At 35.0% G+C, this 22,440-nt stretch overlaps 1 protein-coding gene across 1 annotated transcript in view; it reads right to left on the bottom strand.

Annotated features, from left to right (window-relative positions):
- antxr2a (ANTXR cell adhesion molecule 2a) overlaps window positions 1-22,440 on the bottom strand; it is a 70,969-nt gene that overhangs the window by 21,458 nt on the left and 27,071 nt on the right. Inside the window, exons 12-16 of the mRNA XM_066712098.1 lie at window positions 22,078-22,173; window positions 16,059-16,103; window positions 14,891-14,986; window positions 13,428-13,595; window positions 12,477-12,557 (exon numbers count right to left, since the gene is read on the bottom strand). Coding sequence (XP_066568195.1) covers window positions 12,477-12,557; window positions 13,428-13,595; window positions 14,891-14,986; window positions 16,059-16,103; window positions 22,078-22,173 — 486 coding nt within the window. The remainder of the gene's footprint in view (window positions 1-12,476; window positions 12,558-13,427; window positions 13,596-14,890; window positions 14,987-16,058; window positions 16,104-22,077; window positions 22,174-22,440) is intronic.

Below are 22,440 nucleotides of genomic sequence, written 5' to 3'. Positions count from 1 at the left end.
TTTATTGAGATATTCTGTAATACACATTCACAAAATTATTGTCATACTATTATACTCTGTGCAGTGCAGTTTCATTCACAAATAGTGTTGTATAAAGCACTCATTTAGTTATCCAGTAGAGCTGGCATAATAATTATTATTATTATTATTGTTGAGATACACATTGGTCTTAACCTTGACTAGACTGGTTATTAGAATTACTGCAATTAGACCTTGCTTCACATTTTGGCTCATGTACTAAAGATTAAGAGTAATATATATATGTGTGATATATATTGTATTATTTATTTAAGTATTATAATTTCATATATATATATATATATATATATATATATATATATATATACACCCTATAACCTATGTTATTTGTGGTTTTTGTACGAAACATTTTCGTTTCACAATTTTTCTCCATTTCTACCTTCTGAATTTGCTGTAATTTAAGTCACTCTATAAATTATATATAGTGAACACCCAATAAATCACCAAACTGCACCTCACTGTTAAGGATATTATAGTGGGTTATACAACTATTATCATTAGTATCATAGGCATTCATTATAATGACAAATGACATATTGATATGGTATGACATCTCTGTATCCAACATTGTGGTGGCTCAAAGATTCAAGATAAATGAGGAGTGAAAGAGGTTTACAAAACAAAGTGGAAGGTGGCTGAGTCAAATGAAAGATTACATAAACAAACAAATGCACAAAGATAAACCCTTGAGACGAGGTGTTTCTGACCACCTTAAAAACAAGTGTAGACACTAACTAATTTATTTAGGCATTAAACCCTTGTATTCTGAGTTTTAGCTACTGAAAATAGCATCCGTATCAAAATGCAATGTAACATCTTGTATGGTAGATTACTAAAATTGAAGTGTAAAGTACATTATATTCCCTGTTAATGTTTTGTCAGAGAATTTGGAAAATATGTGGGCACTGTCAAACATGTAGCTCTGTTCAAGAAAATATGTATGGTAAGTAATGTAATGTACAGTACCACATTGTGTTATAAAATTATTTGGCAGTTTATAACCCTGAAAGCAGCATAACCTCATACACTTAAAACATTATATTTTAAGAAACCTGAGAAACCGTTTGTAGGTGTCATGAATTTGAATTAATTATATTATCTGCTCTCAAAAAACAAAATGGCTAGATTTTGCATAAAAGATAATTAAAGTGAAAAATAACTAAACAAAAAACATGTGGTCTTCAAATTATATTATTATTATTATTATTATTATTATTATTATTATTATTATTTCTTGGCAGACGCCCTTATCCAGGGCAACTTACAACACAAGTGCAAAACAAAGTGCAAAAATACAGTTAAGTACAACAGAATTAATACAGCAGAATGTCCTTCATTATAAGAACCTTATAGTATACTTCATACAGGCATCATATTTTCTCGTAATTAACATTGAAAAGATTACACTATAGATTTCTAAAGAAGGAATGCTGTACAAGACACAATCTCACAAGGGTCCCACTGAATTTCTATACCCTCCCTTTCCTTGTCATTTACAGTCAAAACTGCCACACAGGACATAATGCATACATTCCATAAGTGCCCATTAATGACTTAGCCTCTAGTGGCTATTGTTCACCAGATACTCTGACCTAATTGTTATTACTAATTTTAAAGGATTAATGATAAAAGGACACACACACACACATTAGCATCCGACTAACTTTACAGCATGCACTAATCTCTTTAAGCTAATTAACCTGCTGCTGCTTTAGGAATAGGGCAAAGTAGCTGTATTTCCTACATTTCAATTTGCAGCCAATGACTTCCACCTCTGAGCATTTTTGCCTATCAATAATGAACAAGAACCCCTCACTTATTTATGAGGAATGCAAGCTTGGATAATCAAATGTTAAAGGAACTCAATATACTAACTGACAAAAAGATGGCAAAGCTTACATCTTATAAAATGACATCTGTTAGCATCACATGCTGCATAGCATCAGACTCATGACAAACTCATTTTACAGCAAAATGCAACCGGTTAGAGGGCCGCTTATGGTAACATGTGATTCAATCTGTTTTGGTCAAAAACCTCCCCAGCACTCTATTGTATAGACAGGGTGAATACAATTATGCACACAGAATAACGTTGCTTTTGAAAAAGTATAATTGGCAGATGAAAATATATAATATTTTATTTGTATTTATTATTCTATTAATTATGGTCAAATGTAAACAATAAACATTTTATGTAAATGTTTGTAGGCCTACAGTCTAGGGTGGTTTGGTGTTGTTATAAGAATATTAAACTTCCAACAACACCCAATATTTACTGTTTATATGCTCACTAAATCAACCTTCTCAGTAAGCAATGGATCAAGCCAGACTTTCTTGAGAAATTCGTGTTTAGGTAATGCAAGTATGTAAGCAGTATCACCACAGCAAGTTATATTATCTGCAATCTCTCTCCCACCCAGAATATTGAGGAAGTGGCTACAACCTTTGGCCTGTGTCCCAAATTTATGCCTTTTTCCTGAAGAGACCATGCTTACTACACTCCAGAAACCAAACGTCCTCTGCAATTAAGAGCCTACTTACAAACTGCTCTCAAAACCTTTGCATTGAACATGTAATTATATATATAATTTTCTTGTATAAGAGTAAGATTTATTTTTATTGTGTATATTTTAAAATACAAAATATATATTTTTCCTTTGTTACATTTGAAAAGACATATTCTGAAAATAACTGATAAAAAAGTGAAACAACTGAATTACACTAATATTAACCTAATGTTTAATTGGTGTAAAATATGCTATGACCCAAGATTTTAAGTTAATATTAAAGTGTCTATCTCCTACACTACATGCTCACACTAACTATATTGTTGGCTTGGACAGGGAGACAGAAATCCACATTTAAGACACAAAAAAATATTAATTTTAAATAATATGTTTTTAATATATTTATTGTGCAGTTTTCAATGTATTTATCTTATATAAATTGTGCTACAAATACCAGTATAAATATAGAAGCAGAAAATATGTTAAATGCTTTTTTCCTTAAAGTGTACTAGTCAGTATCTTTAAAACAAATATATACATTTTTTATTTTAAATATAGAATCACAAACAAGTTCTAAATATTAAGAATAAAAATCACATTTGTAACAGATTTGTAATTATAAGTGCATTAATAAAATAGAAGGCTTAACCACTGAATATCATTAAGATAAAATAGAAACCATGATATCATTTTATTTAGTATATAGTAGCTTTAATTTATATTCTAAATATAGTACACATATCAATTATAAATGTCATAGTAAAATACTAGCATCATGCATTAAAATTATTTTTGTGTGCAAACCATATATAATTTAAAATTATTCAAACAATTAAATCATATCCAGGGACATCATTTATTTTATTTCATTTATTTAATGCAAAAAATAAAAGATCTCTGACAAATACTAACTGGATAGGTGGTAACATGAATTATTTTACATTTAAATGCTTTTATTGCTTTTAAGTATATCTTAAAATCATATAAAATATTGAATTCCCTCCTTGAAAAATTAAGTGATTAAATCTAATAATAACGATTCTTCAATATAATGTAATGTGTTTTACAGGATGATATTTATCAATTAACAAAGTAATTGTTGTGATAATAATTATGTAATGTTTTACTCTATCATAATATTGTAGTATTAAAAAACATTTTAAAATGCTTCAGGGTTTGAACTTCACTCACATAGTTTTAATTATTCCCATATTGAACATGTGTAATATCAATAGATAGATGGATAAAAATTACTATTAAAAGAAAGAGAAGGTGAAATATATAATACATATAATATACATTTTCTGTTACATTGGGAGCATTTTCACAGAGAATGCATCTTTGTGCTGTATAGTACACTCTGCTTTGTCTTTTTTTAAATTCGAATCCCAGATACGAAGGGAAGGGAACATTAGAATACATTATTTCATCTCCATTTGATTTTGTATATGTCTGTCATGTGCTAAAACATTCATTTGACAATGCACTGTAAAGCTGACATTTACAATAATTTAATTTAATTGAATGAAACCAAAAAATACACCAATCACCCGGCAGTACTTTGATTTTAATACGTGATGAAGAAACTAAAAGCACTCTGGCATGGTCATTGCATTAGCAAATCTAGTGAAAAGCACACAGCTGAACATCAACTTAGATTCCATCAAAAAGACCAGGGAATATAAATACTGCAATACAAATAGTCTGGTCAGAGTGCAGGTACCAGCCTTCCTGACTAATCAAAAGGAAGTGGGGCCATTGTTAGAACAAAAAGGTTTTCATCACTGCATCTCATGAAGAGAAATGCAAATGACAGACTTACAGCCTTTTCAAAAGCAGGTTTTTCTTTTAATCTTAATTTTAAAAGCGCAAGTATTAACATCATATGTGTTTTACAATGGATTGAATTTTAAGACATACGTATAGGAGAGGGAATTAATCTGGGCTGTAAAACAATTTGGGAACATAACCTGACAAGCTTTGCAAAAAAACAAAAACAAAGACAAAACACAGAAAACAGCTGTATAGATCTTGAAACACTAAGCTTTTAAAATCGCTTTTCAAAATAAATTGTATTTGGCTTTATCAATTATTTTCATGGTGTTGTTCATAACCGCATGTCAAATACACCCACCGTTCCTAAAGACTTATGTAAGCAGCCATTTGTCTAAACATGTATGAGTGTTAACAGAATGCTCTTTAAATCAGCACCTAAAACAGCCATTTATATTGAAAAAAATATTTTTTTATATACATATATAAATATAGGCTATATTAGCTCCCCATATACTAAACTAATACATTCACGAAAACACCTCTTGACAACCAGGGAAGTTTTGTAACAGAAGACCTCCCCTCCCCCACTCTCACCCCCCCCCCCACTATCATCACCCTCACCACCATCCTGGGCAGTGAAAGGGTCCCTAAACTTAATCCTGTTACCAGCAGCCTTTGCTGTTTTAGGAGCCTTGCAGATTAACACAGCAGACATTATCGAATTTACAACCAGCCGCCCGGACATCTGCCCTACTTTTAGCAGTTAATGTAAAAGGGACTAATCTGGTTAAGAGCGGAGGGCCATTTCATAAATCTGCACCCAATGACTGTTAAAGCTGTCACGTCTCTTCTGGAGAGCAGAAGCTGAACTGAACTGTCAGCCTTCTACTTACTGCTTGTTAGGGGTAACAAGCCCGTCCGCATATAGTACTAATGAGGTACTCAGGCTAACACAAGGAGCGCAGACCAGGAGAATGTAAACAAGCACTTCTGCTCTCACCCCTTTTCCTCCCTTCCTGAGAGGACATTATACAAATATATACATACATATATATTTTGTATTGTATTTTATTTTTAATTACAAAAGGCACTAAATTAAGGATTAACCATTACACATTTTTTCTTGTTAGCTCCAGTAGAATTTAGTCTCCATGAGTCTCTGATGTCTCAAATGCTGCGTCATTTGTGATTCTATTGTTTAAGCTGAATTATCCTGTTAATTACAAAGAGCATGCTCACTGATCTCAACTGCATTTACCTCGTTCAGATGGCCAGATTGTTATTTAATGTGTGTGTGTGTTTGTATTTAACAAACACCTTTTCTTTCTTTTACACATATATAATGTACTGTAGTGATTCTATATATTGCACTTTGTATATTAGACCTGAAATGAAATTAAAATATCAACCAACTATGCAATCATAAATCATAAAACCATATTACAAGTGCTTGATTTGAGGTTTTCCTGGGCTTAAAACAGATACCTATTAATAATAATAATAATATTATTATTATTATTATTATTATTATTATTATTATTATTATTATTATTATTATTATTATTATTTTTGCCTCTACTGTGTTGTTAGTCCAGGCCTAACTAAACTTAAATTACCACCCATGGAGCTGCAAGTGTCAAACGTGAACACAATCAAAATATATATCAAAATATATCATTTATTGTTGTAAAGTTTTTTTATTATTATGCGTCTATCTTTCAAATGACTTGTTAACAATATGTATTTCTCTCTTTTCCTCTCTCTCTCTCACTATATATACATAGTGAGTGAGAGAGAGAGAGGGGGAGAGATATCATTTAGCACATATATATATATATATATATATATATATATATATATATATATATATATATATATATATATATATGCTAAATGATATTCTTTTCAATTATGTTCATTACTGATCTAATGGATAGACCCTATATGGATCCATATCATACCAGAGGATAAATTGACAACTGCAAGTGTTGCCAGCTTCCATTACATCTCTCTGTGACACAGCTAATAGGAGAATGTTTCAAGTGTAGCACAACTAAAGTATCTGCTACCAAGTTCAGACCTTGTCTACTCTGAGCGAGCTGCTAAGCAGAGCATTAATAAAATTAAGTAGATTGTTAGGCTTGTCTGACAAGACATGTTAAAAATATGCTCAAATAGTGGAACGGGTCTACTTGTCAGTTAGAGATGCCCTAATGAAACATTTCCTCAGAGGGAAGGCATGCAACATGAATTCTCAGGAGACTTAATTTCTTCATGTTTCTGGATTTAACCTCTTATCAAAGAAATAAAATCAATAACAGAAAAAAGTTATTATTATTATTATTATTATTATTATTATTATTATTATCAACATCCTACTCTTGCCGTTTGTAAGTGCCATTCAGAAAGCCAGTCATGGACTGTTTGTGTTTAAAGACTTTCATAAAACAAACAGGTTAACAGATACAAAAGCTGAAATTAAATCAAAACTCTGGCCCACCTGCTAATAGAAACCTATAAACCATTTCTGAGTGTCTGAGGCTTTTTTATCATCAGACGCTTCTTTGTTCCACTTCCACAGAAGTGAATATAACTTCTATCAAGTACGGATTTGAAGTTTGCTATTAACGGGGGTGTCAAAGTTTTGATTCAATCCAGCCCAAAGTCTTAATACCATACAACAAAACATTTAAAAAAAAAAGGATTAAAAGTGTATAATACCACCCCAGCATTGTCTTCTGCAATCTACATATTTTTTTTACTTGCTCCATTCTATATTATATATATCTATATGTATATGAGATAAATACATGTTAGTATAACATCTGTATTGCAAACATATTTTGAAGCCCAAAACGTTTGCTGTATTAAATACAACTTTAACCAGTGTCAACAAAAATGACTTCATCATTGAGAGAGCTGTGAACAAAGCAAGTGGTGTAAACAGACAATGGAAAGGTGCTAATGTCATTATTTAACCGGTGTGGGGATATGGAAACACGGGAGTATTCTCTTTTAGCGTTACCGTGCTCTGCCTTGAGCCGGCGCTGAAATGTGGCATGATGCAAGATAAGCCGTGGCATGTGTGGTAGTTATAACCCAAGGGACATCCTGCCAGGCCAGTCTATCGCCATCCCTCGAAATCACAGTGCCACCCAGTCCCCATCACAATGCAGTCCATCAAGAGCAAGCAGGCTGCTCTCTTCAACAAAGTTAGTCCTTAATTAAGAGGTTGCACCGCATTGTTTATCTGACCAGTGCCTGTTCAGTGAGAGGCTGTCATATTGGGCTGTGACCATAAGATACAACTGCAAGATACAAGCCCCAGGACTGCAGCTGACATGTTTTTTTTGTCTCTAGTTGGAATTTCTACAATTTAAAAATACACTTTACCTCATTAAAAAGCTACCCTGAGGAGGCGAACCGTCTGCATGTACTAATAAGGTATGTGTTATAATAAGGGTGATTTTAACAGGGTTTAATATATGCAGAAGACATAATGAAGTGTCGTTTTATATAGCTACACAATAGCCACAGTGATCAGGAGCGAAGCCATTCTTTGTTTGGTTTTTGTTGCTGTTTTTGTTTTTGCCATTTATTTAATGTACTATTTTGGCATAACTTCAATCATATTACCGTTATCGTTACTGGTGGTCATTTTGTCAAGAAATGGTTTGGAAAATAAATAAATAATTTGAGACAGGATTCTTTTTTCCCTCGTTACAGTTATTCACTTTTAAATTTTTTGCATCACATTGTGTGAGTTCACCACCTTTGAAACTTTGGTCCTGTTCCAGACAGTTTTACTGTTGGTATTGTCCACTGAAATATTAATAAATCTGAAAATAATTACATATGAAATAAATGAAAATGGGGACAACATGAGCCCCTATTTTTTCTGTCTCAGGCGGCACAGTTTGTCCAGTAAGCCCCAGGACGAGGACGTAGTGTACACAGGCTGGTTTACACTCCTGCAAAGACAAACACTCAGGGCTCCAGACGCTGAAGAGATTTGGATCCAGAGAACAGACTAATACTTGAATTGAAATTTAAATCTGTCACGAAAAGGTGCTGTTGCTCTTGTCTGCCTAATCTGGGCTATGGTTTAATACACGAGTGAAGCTTGATGTTCCCTGAATAGTAAACTCTACAAATGATAGTCCAGAGGTGATTACAGCTCATGTTTATAAGGTCTTGTATAAACAATTCCTCCTCCAAAAAATATTTTCCTAAGAGTGCCAAATAAGCTAGGAACACAAGAAAGTATTAAGAATTAAAATATGCACATTCTCATTGCGTACTATGTAACTGGAAAAAAAAAAAAGCTAAACGTTTTCCATTTCCTGTCTTTGGTGCTAGGATGTATATGATTTCATCATTTTATATGCATATCATATATATATATATATATATATATATATATATATATATATATATATATATATACAGCAAGGCACATGTAGAAACAGACGTCCCTTCATACACTGCTGGAGTAAACACCACTTTTCCTTGGTCCTTTGTTTTTGTACTGAGGCACAGTGGGCTAAGGTATGGTAATGTATCATTTATAAACTACCTTGTTAGTACACTTTGCAGGCTGCTGCTTTGTAAAACAATACAGAATCCTGCTGAGTACACCAGCAGGTTCTGATAAGAGGCCGTTCAAAAGAGTTCGAGACTTAATAGGGACTGCTTCCACGGCGACCACCTTCCCTACCTGCTGTCCCCAGCCGCTCCCTGGAAACTTGGCGGCAGATGTTGCCGCGTTAAGTTGGCTCTGAAGTGCCTCTCTCGCTCCCCCGTCTCCCCAACAACACAGTCAAACTACATTAGATCTCTTTATTTGTGCCTCAGGCAAGTTCGGGAGTGCAGCTGTGTCCACCCCCGCTCTACCTTTGGTGTTGAAGCCCCTCAGGCGGCAAATGTGAGACCAAAACTGTTCTGCCGCTCTAAACTACATCTGCTGAGAATCCAGCAGTCTCGCTGCGGGCTGGTGGGGACCCCGGGTCTCTGCTCAGAACAGATGTCTGCAACAACCTGCTTCCTTACACCTGTACGAGTTCTTGTAACCTCACAGATTCTGCTCTGAAAAATTCATGACCCTCGAGGTTTCCTGTCCGCCATCAAAGGCCCTCCATTCAACCGTTTGTGGCTCTCAAACTGGGCCACCCTGCATCAGCGGCTGGCACTGAAAAAGACTCTTTCCAGCTTTGATACTTCATGCCTGAACTTCAATTACTTGATCAAGGACTTGAAAGTCTGTGGTTGAGTTCTCTCCTAAATGAAGTATGCCAGGCCTTTGTGGTCCCAAAATGCATTTTCCTGACCAGGCTTACAGCAGCTCCTGATCTCCTGATTATGCACACTGACATAACGTGCGCCGTTAAGACCACTTTGTTTCAGTTTTTAAGAAGCAAATGATTCAGACAAATCTGCCTGCACGTATATCTGGAGCTGCCAACTGAATATTTATACAGCTGCATGTTTTAACACTGGTGCCACTGATGTAAAAAGCAGAATATATCGATATATATTTATTTTATTGAAAAATATAACTGTAAAAATACAATACAAAATTAAAGCACAGATTATACTTATAAATCCTGTATCTCAGCAGTTAAGTCAGGTTTATGTTCTCATAGTGAATCTGATCACTTTCATTTCAGCAAATTATTTTGGAAAATCCTCCACTATACAGCAGAAAACGTGCACAATATGTAAAAATTCAAACATAAAAAGTCCAATGTGTTCTTATCATGCACGCACAAGCGATTATGTACTACCGAGAGTTGTACCTTGAACAATTATTCAGTCAAATGACATGGAAATAAAAGTCATGGTGTTATTATTATTATACTGAGGCTCGATGCTGCTGTACAGTATTATGACAGACTTACATGCTTCTAAAATGCCTGTACCGAAGATGATAAATACTTATGAATATGCCATTATTAATTCATAACACTGCTTGTTATCATTAATATTGTAATTACTAGAATTGTTACAACCTGACACAAGATAATTATTAATGTTACTACAATTACTACATTTAAAGAAATCTGTCTGTATTTTAAAATGCACTGAGAAAACATGGTAAGAAATGAATCTGCTACTTAAATACTGCAACAGATCCTAACAGCTGAAGAAACAGGAAGTCTGACTGTGTAGGCAGGGTTACACAAAGGTAAAACAAAATGTGCTGCTTGTATTTTAATTTGCAATAGCAGCATTTACCTAATCTTTAGCATGCCATCTCACGTAATTACAGCAGGAAACAGAGCCAGCTCCATACGTAGTCGACATGTCACTCTAATAAGCAATCCCACAAGAAACGCAAAGCTTGCAGTATTAAAACAAGAGCTTCTAATATGATTAATTTGCCTTATACTTATTCATCTCATGATTAATCTGAGGAAGATCTCTCAATACAGAGGATTCTTCAGATTACTTTCACTATTCTTATTTAGACTGGTTTCCAATTTTCCTATAGCAACATTTTATCTTTAACATTTGCAAAAAAATATGTATAAAGATCATTCTTTAATTTCATAATAATGTGTGAAATCAAGAATTGCTTAATTTCAAGTGTTGCTGTGTTTTATTTATGAGACACTTAACTATCGTGCTCTAATTGAGACTGTAAATCCTATATAGAGAATTCAAAGGCTTGCAAACTGACTTTTTGTTTAATCTTTAGACACAACTCACATTAACTCGCAGAACATTAAACAGCAATAATTTTAATCACTTACTTTTAAAACAATAAAGCAATTCCAGTGCATAGCTGGAAACATGACAACTTTCAATGGCCCTGCTCTAAATTTCAAATAGTGATTACAAGTAAGATTAGAGATGTCTTTTTGTTGTTGACATAGCTTAATTTGCTCTAGAGGGAGCAAGAAAAGCTGACCTGGATATGTAAGGCTACATGAACTTAGAATAACCTTATCTGTATTCTTAAAGAAGCACTTTCTCAACTCACTATGCGATGGCACTTTCAGGATCTAATTTTGCTTTGAAAGTTAGAGACTGTAGTCTGTTCACAGAGGATGTACTAACAGTATGAGAAGGTGACAAATGACAAGATTTTGACTACAGTTTTAACACTGATTCAGTCAATGTGGAGAATTATCATAAAAAACACATATGTCAATACGAGCCATTTAATTCCATTATCCAATGTATAGATCATATACGATTTACCATAAAGAAACAAAAAAGTACTGCATGGCAATATTCCCATGACCAGTAAAACCTGTTTAACTGATGCTATTGTCACAGCTGTAATGTCAAATAAATTGTGCCTATTAATTGCTGCTGGAATATTTAGTGTGTCAAAGGTAAGCACCATATACTTTAAAACCTTCAAAAATTCACCTACTCCGCAATCTTGAAAACTATTAAGACGATATTGTATATATATATATATATATATATAATCTAAATGCTTTAGGACAGGACTATTTTAGATCAGGACTGTGACAAAATCAGCCCCTCGGGAGTCCATCTTCTGGCAGTCATTAGCTTAAACAGAATGAGTTCCTCCCTGCCTGTTTTACATTGTTGAGATATTTTGATAAGGAAACTCTGGTGTTTCAATCCTTGCCAAGGTCTGAGAGTTGGCAAGCTCTGAGAAGCACCATAATAGGCCATGCCTGTCACATCCTATCCTGATAATCTGCAGCTGAAGGTCACATGACCTTATAGGGAAACATAAATACAAATGCACAATCATTCTTTTAGGGAGAACTACTTCATTGGTATGTATTCTAATCACAGACTACTGTTTACTGAAGACTTCAAATCAAAATCAAAATCAAAATCCCTTGTTTTCCAATGTTCATGAATCAACATGTGATTAATGGCTATGAGAAAAAGTGTGGCCTCCCTGTGCTTGTGATACCAAATTAACTTATATATTAACTGTGTGTGTGTGTGTGTGTGTGTGTGTGTGTGTGTGTTACCATCCTCTACTGGCCTCCTTTACACTACTGTGTATAGTGGAGAGCTTTCCATCTAATAACTCTTAATATTAATTCAAGTCTTCACAATGGATGGGTTTTGCTTTTGTTATCAGCTAACTGCTTCTCTGCTCTGTGGCACATATGGGTTGTTTCGGTTTGTGTTGTACCTCAACTATATTTTCAGCCTTACCTCATCTTCCGCCTGTGGTCGCATGAGGGAAACTCGATCATACTGCCTCCGCAGCAGTGCCCACAGAGCATCCAGACGGCCCTGAAAACACACCATCGAATCACAAAAGAGCAGCACGAGAGAAATCACAGAAAATCTGATGAAAGTTACAGTTACATGAGAATGAGAAATATTTATTTATAATAGGTAATACAATGTATGGTTGGATTAGGTATTTCACTTTTTCCCTTAATTCTATTGTTTTAAAGCTACTTAACTATGTTCAACATAAAGTGATATTTTTTTCTTAACTGTTTTTATTTCCTTTCACAAGTTACTGAAGATGTCACTGCATCTGGTTTAATAATAGTTTTAAACAGGATGTTGATTTGATGTACAATTCAAGAGGTACATAGACCTTGCAGTTTTTTTTAGCACATTTTTACAAAAAAAGGAAATAAAGGCTGTATTGTTCTGAAAGATTTACACAGTACTGAACATAACAAAACATTTTTTTATTCCAAAATTAAAGCACTAATAAAACATACTTGCAATAGATCTTGAAGCAGATCAGAATGTAAATGTAAGTTTCTTTTTTGTAAAGTCTATGAACGCCATGCGAACTTTGATTTTTCAAGTCTCTCTGAAGGCATGCGAATTGAGAGATTTCAATGAATAATGGGCTTGTTCGAGAATTAAAAAAAAAAAAAATCAGGTTACTGAAGATGTCACTGCAAAGAGCTTCTGGTTTAATAATATTTATTTTAAACAGGATGTTGATTTTGTGTACAATTCAAGAGGCAGATATACCTTGCAGTATTTTTAGCACATTACATTTTTACAAAAAAAGGAAAGAGTGCACAACAGTCTGTTTCCAAAAGTAACCAAAGCATTGCATATAAATCTTTTCAACCTGTATTAGGTATACTTAAATATATATAAGAATTGCAAGACTCTCACTACTTTTCTTACCTTAATAGGGGTGTACCATTTTGATTCAGATGGCTGGTGGACGGGGGCAGCTCTTGGAGATTTGCGTGTCATTGGCTCTTCCACATCTTCCGGTACATGCACTACAGCATTCTTGGCTTTCTCTAATCTCGCCCCTTCTTCGGTGGATCCCTTTTCACCCCAGCGAACCTAAATTGATACCCAGACAAAGAAGTTAGACAGACATGCACTGCTGGTACTGGTACAGCTCAGTAGCCGGACAGAAGATATCATTCCAATTCAGCATCCGTTTATTTTTTAGTACGGCATCTAAAAAAATGTTTTCATATTAGCCTGGATATTATTTCCCATTTTATGAAATGGCAAAAGTAAATCCTCTATGTCATATGTACTCTAATGGTATTCTTTTTTATTTGTATTCCCTTGTATTCCCTACAATTTTTATGGTTTGAGGTGGCAGTTTTCACTGTGCGTTTACTGTAAAACAAGGCAGGGGTTGATCTTAGCCTATGTCTGGGATTATACACTTATTACTGCCCTGACCCATACAGGAATCCTCTGGAAAGGGGATTCACTGTCTAAGAAAATAAAGGAACTCAAACTTCTATGTGCAGCAGCATTAGAATAAAGGCGCTTTTGAAAGCCTGTGGGAAACGCTAGGCGCATCATTCCCTCCAGCCCTTACAGATCCTAGCGACGCCACTTCTTCTCAGGTTGAAGAACATAGCATAAGGATGAGCATGGTGCCTAGCACTTCAAACCTGATTCCCTTGGACCCTGGCAGCCAGCAGAGTTGGCTGAACAAAGGCCTGACATGATCAAACTTCTTAGATGAATTCATTAATCTGGCAGCAGCATTCAATCTTTCATACTCATGGTGACTTAAGACATTCAGACGCGGCGGCAGACAAGATAGCTTAGCATGTCATGTCAAAACCATCAAAGTCTGCTGAGAACAGTGTCTCACTGTATCCAGGAAGACTTTGCTGGGACAGAGAAACTCTTGGTGTTTAAAATGTGACGTCACTATTTTATTTTTAACAACTGTCATGCAGTGACACATGTAGCTTTTGTTTTCTCTCTCTCTCTCTCGCTCTCTGTAAGATACATTTTTTTTTTTGCATTTACTGGTTGACTGTTTGATCTTCTTATATGTGTACAGATGTGTAAAGCACTGTATACGTGCTTTGTTATTTTGTTTTGTTTTCAATTATCAGTCCATTATCTAGTATCAACGGACACTGCTTTCATGGAAACCTCAAAAGATAATGCATCCAATCCAACAGCAGACCCGGAACATTCGTATCCGCTTTTTCGCTGGTGTGCTTTGACTTTTACAATATACGGTCTGTAACACAGGAAAGCTGTCTGTCTGTATGTCTGAGAATGTGCAGTGACCTTGAGAACAATACTGTGTTTAATTAATTTAGGTTAAAAAAAGATACTCTACATAGATTGGCAAATTGTGATTTAAACGGACTGACCTCCATTCTCTTTATACCACCAGCTCCTCTTCCCCCATAGTAAGAAGCATCCACAGTGGGCCACTTTTTCTTAGGCAATGGGTCCTCTTCTGGTTCCTTTGAGACATTAAAAATATCAATTTAGCTTCATCATATTTCATGGAACATAATTAATTATTCTTAACACTAAATGTAAACTGAAGAAAACCAAAAACAAGATGCAAAATTGTATATTATTAGCAAACAACAACGGTAGTCTTTTGGGACCTTCATAAAAAATAAAAAATAAACGATTTCAGAAATATATACCTTTTATGGTGGATAGGTTTAATATAAAAAAAAAATCATTAGCATTGGAAGGATGACTACACTGATTTAGAGTTTTGCGTATGGCAAACGTGACATGCAGGATTAATCAAGACCTAAAGTACAACACATGTTTCTTAAACTTTGTGTAGTTGTTACTCTTTGTAGAGACAAACTTCTGCTTTGCACCTATTATCTGTGGAAGTTATAAACAGAAATTAATTGTCACTCTAAACCTAATAATCAAATGTTTAGTAGATGGAACAAATGCTAGCATTTTGCAATTAAGGCCAATAATTTAATCAGTCCCCCTTTAAACTTCCCACTTCATAATAGCACCCTCACACATTGCCAGGTTGGCCTCTGGAACAGTCTTGCACCAGTATATAGTTCTAGTTTTCAGTTCCACCTCTACACCTTTACAATGAGTAAGATGAAAAGCAGAAGATCCTGAGAACACCATCTTATATCCATTCAGAAAGGCAAAACAATAGTATATTCTTAGCATCCATTGTGTCAACACAAATGAAGTATGGCACAATGTGGGCTGTATTGTTCACAGTACTGAACAGACAACATTAAAGCACTAATAAAACATTTGCAATAGATCTCGAAGCAGATCAGAATGTAAATGTAAGCTTATTTTTAAGTCTATGAACGCCATGTGAACTTTGATTTTTCAAGGCTCTCTGAAGGCATGTGAATTGAGAGATTTCGATGAATAGCGGGCTTGTTCGAGAATTAAAAAATAAAGAAATAAATCAGGCTATTTGAAATGGAAACAAAAAGATTCTGAAAGCACTTTTTCTAGTCAAGTACTAAGAACAGAAAACAGTCTGGCCCTGGAATCTCCAGCTGCAGACAGACCATAATATCTACATACCGGTATTGGAGCTGGTGGCGGAGGTGGGGGTGGGTCTTTAATCACCTGAAACAAAACAAGAGGAGAGGAATTGGTGACAGAGAAATTGGTGTGAGAGATGGTGTGTAGCAGGTGCCTGTACCCCTGGCCTGGATCCCATGTCCTGAGTCTGCCTTATTGGCCTCAGCAGGGTCATTTTGCAAATTGACAACTGGAGTCTACGCTCCCTCAGCGATGGCTTATGAAGGCCGTTTGTAAATTAACACTAAGACTCTGGTGCAAAAAAAAAATCAACTTGTTGACAGGCAGTCTTTAGGGCAATTGCTACTGCCCGTTTATCTCTTAATTAATTGGACGAGGTTCAGCGATTCCAAGTGAGCCCCAATCATAAAGTCCTAAGGAGTTAATTAGTTTCAATCAGATGCAGGATGGCGACATGGGGCCTTTCTCCAGACATTTTCTATATACGAGTGTCTGTTGCTGCGCGCTGAGCCCGGTAAGCATATAGCTCCTCCTGACACCTATAAAATAGCTCTCGGTAACCAGAGCACTCCACAAGGACTTTCATCACCAATAGCATTGCTGCTATTGTCCAAATGGATGTTGACTGTGTGGCACTTCAAACAGAATATAGTATCTTTGCAAATGCTTCTGTGCAGTGTTTATTGCATCACAAGAATTACACTGCAGATACAAATCATTTCAGCAGGAAAACAACATCAACAAACAGCCCTTGTAATGAAACTGAACAGTGGGAGTTCTGGAGGAAATGCTTCCATGTTATTCTCTTCATTTCTTAATCTCAATGGGCAAACAGAAGGTGTATGAAAAAAATACTGTATTGTTATCAAAAGTTGTGATTAATTCCGTAATTAAATGCCTACTAATTAAAGATATTGAATTCCTCTCTTCATCCTCTAACTTCTACATTAGGCAGCTTTTGTTTTAGTTGGTTTTTTTGTAAGATATGAAAGTGTTATAGCTTCGAATGCCAACCCTAAAACTTAAACAAATCGTGTAGCCTATTAGACCATTAAATATGAAACTTCCTATAGCACAAATGGTACATTAACAAAATTAGTTTGAGAAAAAAATCCACAAAATTATCACATATCATAGTTATAGCAGCTGTTTCACTCGCATTAAAATACAGTGATACCATCCCACTAAGAGTATTGTTGTCATTACTATAATAGGACATAATCAATTATAGTTAATGAATTTCATTCTGACTTGTAGCTGAATGGAGACAGATCCACTAATATCTATTAGCAGGCTCTCTGTGCAATGATTAACATAATTTTAGACAGAACTTACGTTGGAGGATTACCTTTTTATTAAGTAATTAACAGGCAGATTTATATTTTCTGGACATATTGTGGGATAAATAAAGCATTAACCAAATGACATGCTCTCTGTTGCATTTTTAAACTACCTGACAGACAGATGTGCTAAACAGACACCCAAAAAGCAGGAAAAGTATGCTGAGTAATTAAAATGAAAATCATAAGGTACTTAACCATTTGACATTAGCTTGAGCCTTCAAACTCCCACATTGACAACCAGAGACCTGACCAATTTTTAAAAGCAAAGGCCAACATTCCCATATGGCTCCCTGGTAAGTGTCCACTCTGATTGTTAATCCATTCCTTTTTATAAATACTCATATTCATGTCAAGCAATTTCATAGCCTAATTGTGTAGGGATAAGTGGCAGTTAATACATTTGTGAATAAAAAGCACTGCCCTTAATCTTGCAGTTAACGTGCAAATCATATCAAGTACAGTCTCCCACTCAATATTGATCAAATATATCACATGTTCATTGTGATATGATGGTGTTTAGTCCTCTATAGATTTTTATTCTCTTTGTGATAACCCATTCTGAAACTCAACAGCATTCAGAATATCGTATTCTTGTGACAACAGACTGTTGCCAAAAGTCAAAATGCAAATAAACATTAAGCTGAATGTTCTGAAGAAATCTACTGCCATTGCAAACTGGTAACCTTACTATGTTCTCAAAAAATATATAATACAAAGAATACAATTCACAAGTATTTATTCTCTGGCAAAGTTTTCACAAAGACCTTCTTAAAAAAAGAAAGGGGTGTGGAGAATAAGAAAACACATCAGTGCATGAATATTTTAGGTAGAGATGTCCACTCAGAAATCAAAGACGTTACGCAGAACCGTATACCTTTCCCTGTATTCATGTTTTTAAAGTTACCTCTTTCTAAAGATAAGTGAGAGCTCATTCTTTCAGGCCAACTAGAATGATAGAAAAGCTTCAGTTGTTAGGAACTAAATCATCCATAAAACCTATCCAAGAAGGCAACAGTCCTCAACACAGTATGCGATCACACCCAATTGTAGAGCAAGCTAGAGATCAGAGACATGAAAATCTGTGTGATGAAACCACTCCCACTGTAAGTACCCCTTTAGTGACCAGAACTGGAAAATGGCAGTGACCATGTAGTATTTCTATATGTCTACATCACCACAGGTTTAGCAGATATGCCTTAATTTATGATCTAAACCAATCCTGCCATCACACTACATGGAAAATACACACAGCCTCATCTGCCAGTTGCCTCCAGCTCCAGTGTTCTGTCCATAAAGGGATACAAACAACCTCTTTTCAGTTTATTTTTTTATGGAAACTAAAAAAAAATTCCTGGGATCAAAAATCTGATCCTATATGCTGGCTGTGTATGGGCCAAGAGATTATCATTGTAAACACAGAAGTGACAAACCTGTATTGCCTGAATGTAATTATGGTTATTTATTCAATACAAAGTTAGCCCTAATCAGGGTGATGTGCATGTTACTTTATGTATTATGTTTTAAAAAACAAAACAAATATCCAGTCAAAGGCAGGGTGGTTAAACTTCTAGTGTCTCTGGACAGAAACGGACAAAACCATAGGATGAACGGCAACCTGAAGTTTGCATCTGAAGAAACAGCCCAGGCAGTACAAGTTGTGTTCACAGCCACATCACTAAAGCCAGAACAACAGCAGCTATAATATTATCTACATTTGACAGGAATTTCCACTGGTTCCAACATGTTAACTGCGAGATGAAGAAGGAAATTGACTGCATCCCCAAAATGAGTGTGAACAGTTCCATATTTGAGACACTGTAGTACCAGTTTTTTAACAGTTTAATAATTCACACAGTATCAATTTCAGCTTGCACAAAGTATAATGGCTATAAAGGGAACAAGCTTTTCGACTTCTGGATTGTATTACTTTTAATATATATAGATATATACAAAATATAATCATTGCTTTTTAAAGTAAAAAACACAACAAAAACTTTGATATTTGAAATTTGCTGTCCATCAGAAGCAGGAAACTGTAAGGTTAATAAATAACTATAACGTGGGTAAAAATATATATATATATATTATGAGAAAATTAAACTGTGCAAGGATCCACTATATATCAAAGTTGACATTAATAAGGCATGACAAATCTATACTCAGTGCATAATTAAGATGTAATATATATATATATATATATATATATTTCTTTTAAATAGAATAATGTCTGGATTTTAGCACTATAGCTAATATGATTTTCGTTAGTGCTTTGAGATTCTGCATGTCATTATCTAGTGCATCTGCACAGCACAGAATCCATTGCAAGAATTATGCCGTTCCCAGGAGAGTTGTGTCAGCTGTGCTACACTACTCATCAGTGAATCAGCTGTAAAGGCTGCAGGTTTTGTGTTTTGAGCTTCATTGTGGTGGATGGTATACGATCAGCTCCTCTTAAAAAAGTGAATGACAAGACAAATAGGAGAGGGGAACTCACACAAATTGTACAAAGCTGGACACCAGCTGGAGCAGTGCATTGTTGTCTTTTCAAAAGTTCTTCAAACTCTAAAAACTAAATAAATGTAAGACTTTTTCCTCATATTATTAGTGCAATACATCAAATAAGGAAAGGGGTATTGCCTAAAAGTTTATGAAAGATGTACTGTAGAGATAATAGATAATGTATTTAACAAGTATATTATACCGCTGTTCACAAAGGAAGGATAGAAGAAGAAGAAGAAATACATTGAAAGAAAACAGGCAGAACTGTTACAGGGAATATAAGCATGATCACTTGATGGTATTAAAGGAAAAGAAGGATTTTATTAATTGAGAATTACCTTTCTGCAGCTTTCAGTTAACCATAGAATCTGCAGTTTATTTGAACAGAGGCAATGTATAGCAATACACCCTATGATATGATATATCTAGATACACACAAAAAGGTTATCTGAGAAAACTGCACAAATGGAAGGCAAGGTTGATGGGTTTAAAACAAAGAGATCATGTGATTGAGATATACAAAGTCCTGAAGGAGGAATGGATACATTAAACCCCAGGGACTACTTCACACTCTGCTATGAATCAAGGACCAAATATCACAAGTGGAAAGTGGAAAGATTAGATATATTTGGAACTGAAAATATGAAGCACTTATTTAAGTGACAGCTGTTGCTGTGTGGAACAAGCTACCCAGCCATGTGACTGACGTTGTCTGACTGCATGAACTCCTGATGTTGTTTTGCTATTAAAAACAAACAAGCAAATGCATTGACAAATTATGCATTCTTCTTTATAACCTCTTATGATCGTATGTGTGTTTATTTTTTAAGTAATTGTGACTTTGTTGTTTTGAGACTTCAGTATAGTTTACATTTTCATGAAGAAGCATATTAACACTGTAGGAAATAAATGGCTTTTCAATGCAATCAGGATAAATACATCTCTTTTCCTCCTTGGTGACTTTGGCCTTGATCAACATTGGCCTAGACCCTTCCATGATGAACCTACATAAATCAGCACATTTGTCACTATCATTTATTAAAATAACACACCATATGCATGACTTAACAATGATCATTACAACACATTATCAATACACTCTTTCTTGCAGAGTAAACACTTGGACTTTTGGTCAGTACAATCATTTTCATAAAGAGTATGAGTATTAAAAGCAAAAGGGTATAAAAAAGCTTGCATATACTATTATTATTATTATTATTATTATTATTATTATTATTATTATTTATTCCTTAGCAGACGCCCTTATCCAGGGCGACTTACAAAATATAAGCTGGATCAAATTGTACAAATCTGAATGCTGCTCTGTTCTTATTTGAACCAAACAATAGAGAAATCAAAACCACAAGACAGAGACTAGCACATCCTGTGTGTGCACATGACACTGCGATTGAGGAATTGAAGGCTGTGCTGAGATCTGAAATCAGCTGCAATGCAACATACAAATAATATATATATATATATATATATATATATATATATATATATAAACAGAATGTAGGAGAAACAAAATAACTAACAAGGATTTGGCACGACAATAGTCTAGAGAAAAAGTACATTTAAGGCCCAGAAAATGCCATGTTTTGGAGGTTTGCCACATTTTGGGAGGGACCATGCAGATGAACACACCACAGACATTGTTGTATGCTGTCTAAAATGACTGGACTAGGCCTGGGTGGATTTTGAAAAGAAAGGGGTGTAACGGATACAGGATGTGTGGTGTATATGTTTTTAGTAAGCAACAGCTTTGCATCACTAATTGCTTTTCAGTATTAGCATTTTTAAACTGCATCAAGATGAATGTGGGGCATTTGGAACTGCCTAAATGTGACCTTAATAGTGGCCCTCTTGTTACTGTTTTTTTACGCCCTTTTTGAGACAGGATAACATGTGCCAGCTGTGAGGTTGGTCTTCCAAATATGGAAAAATGCCAACTTGGAACTGGTCCAAGGTCAGTAGAAGCACATTTACTCTCCCTCAGCTAAAAAGCCCCAAAACATTTGCATATTCTGAAAACAACACTTTTTATCATGTCTATTTTAATGGGAAGTTAATGATTAGAAAAATGCACGACATACAGAATGGATGTGTATATGAAAGAATATAACTTCTGTTTTAGGTGGCTGTATGCTAGTGATCCTTGAGGTGCTTTGTGTGCTGTTTGTGTGCAACTGTTTACCTTTGAAATAGGTACTCACCAGGGTACAGCACAGGGGCCAAAACCACCACATGAGCAGCAGTGCAAGCAGGAGGAACAGCACCAGGAACACAATGGCCACAGCTGTACCGTCAGACTGACAAACACACAAAAACAATGAGAGATTCAGAGCTACACACCAACTGAATTAACTACTCTAAAATAAATTATGATTTATTAAACAGGAAGTGTGTCATAGGGCTATGACTTATACATAAACCTTCAAGTAAAGGTGTCATGCCTATATATAGGACCAATTGTTAAACCACAACTTATTTAAAATACCAATGGAAAATAAGAAGTACATTCAATCTCATATGCTTAACATGGGTTGGGGGGAGTGTGTAACACTGACTATAAATAA

The sequence above is a fragment of the Amia ocellicauda genome, chromosome 8 (assembly GCF_036373705.1).
Source record: "Amia ocellicauda isolate fAmiCal2 chromosome 8, fAmiCal2.hap1, whole genome shotgun sequence".
NCBI classification, from domain to species: Eukaryota; Metazoa; Chordata; class Actinopteri; order Amiiformes; family Amiidae; genus Amia; species Amia ocellicauda.
This window is presented reverse-complemented; position numbering and strand designations above follow the sequence as displayed.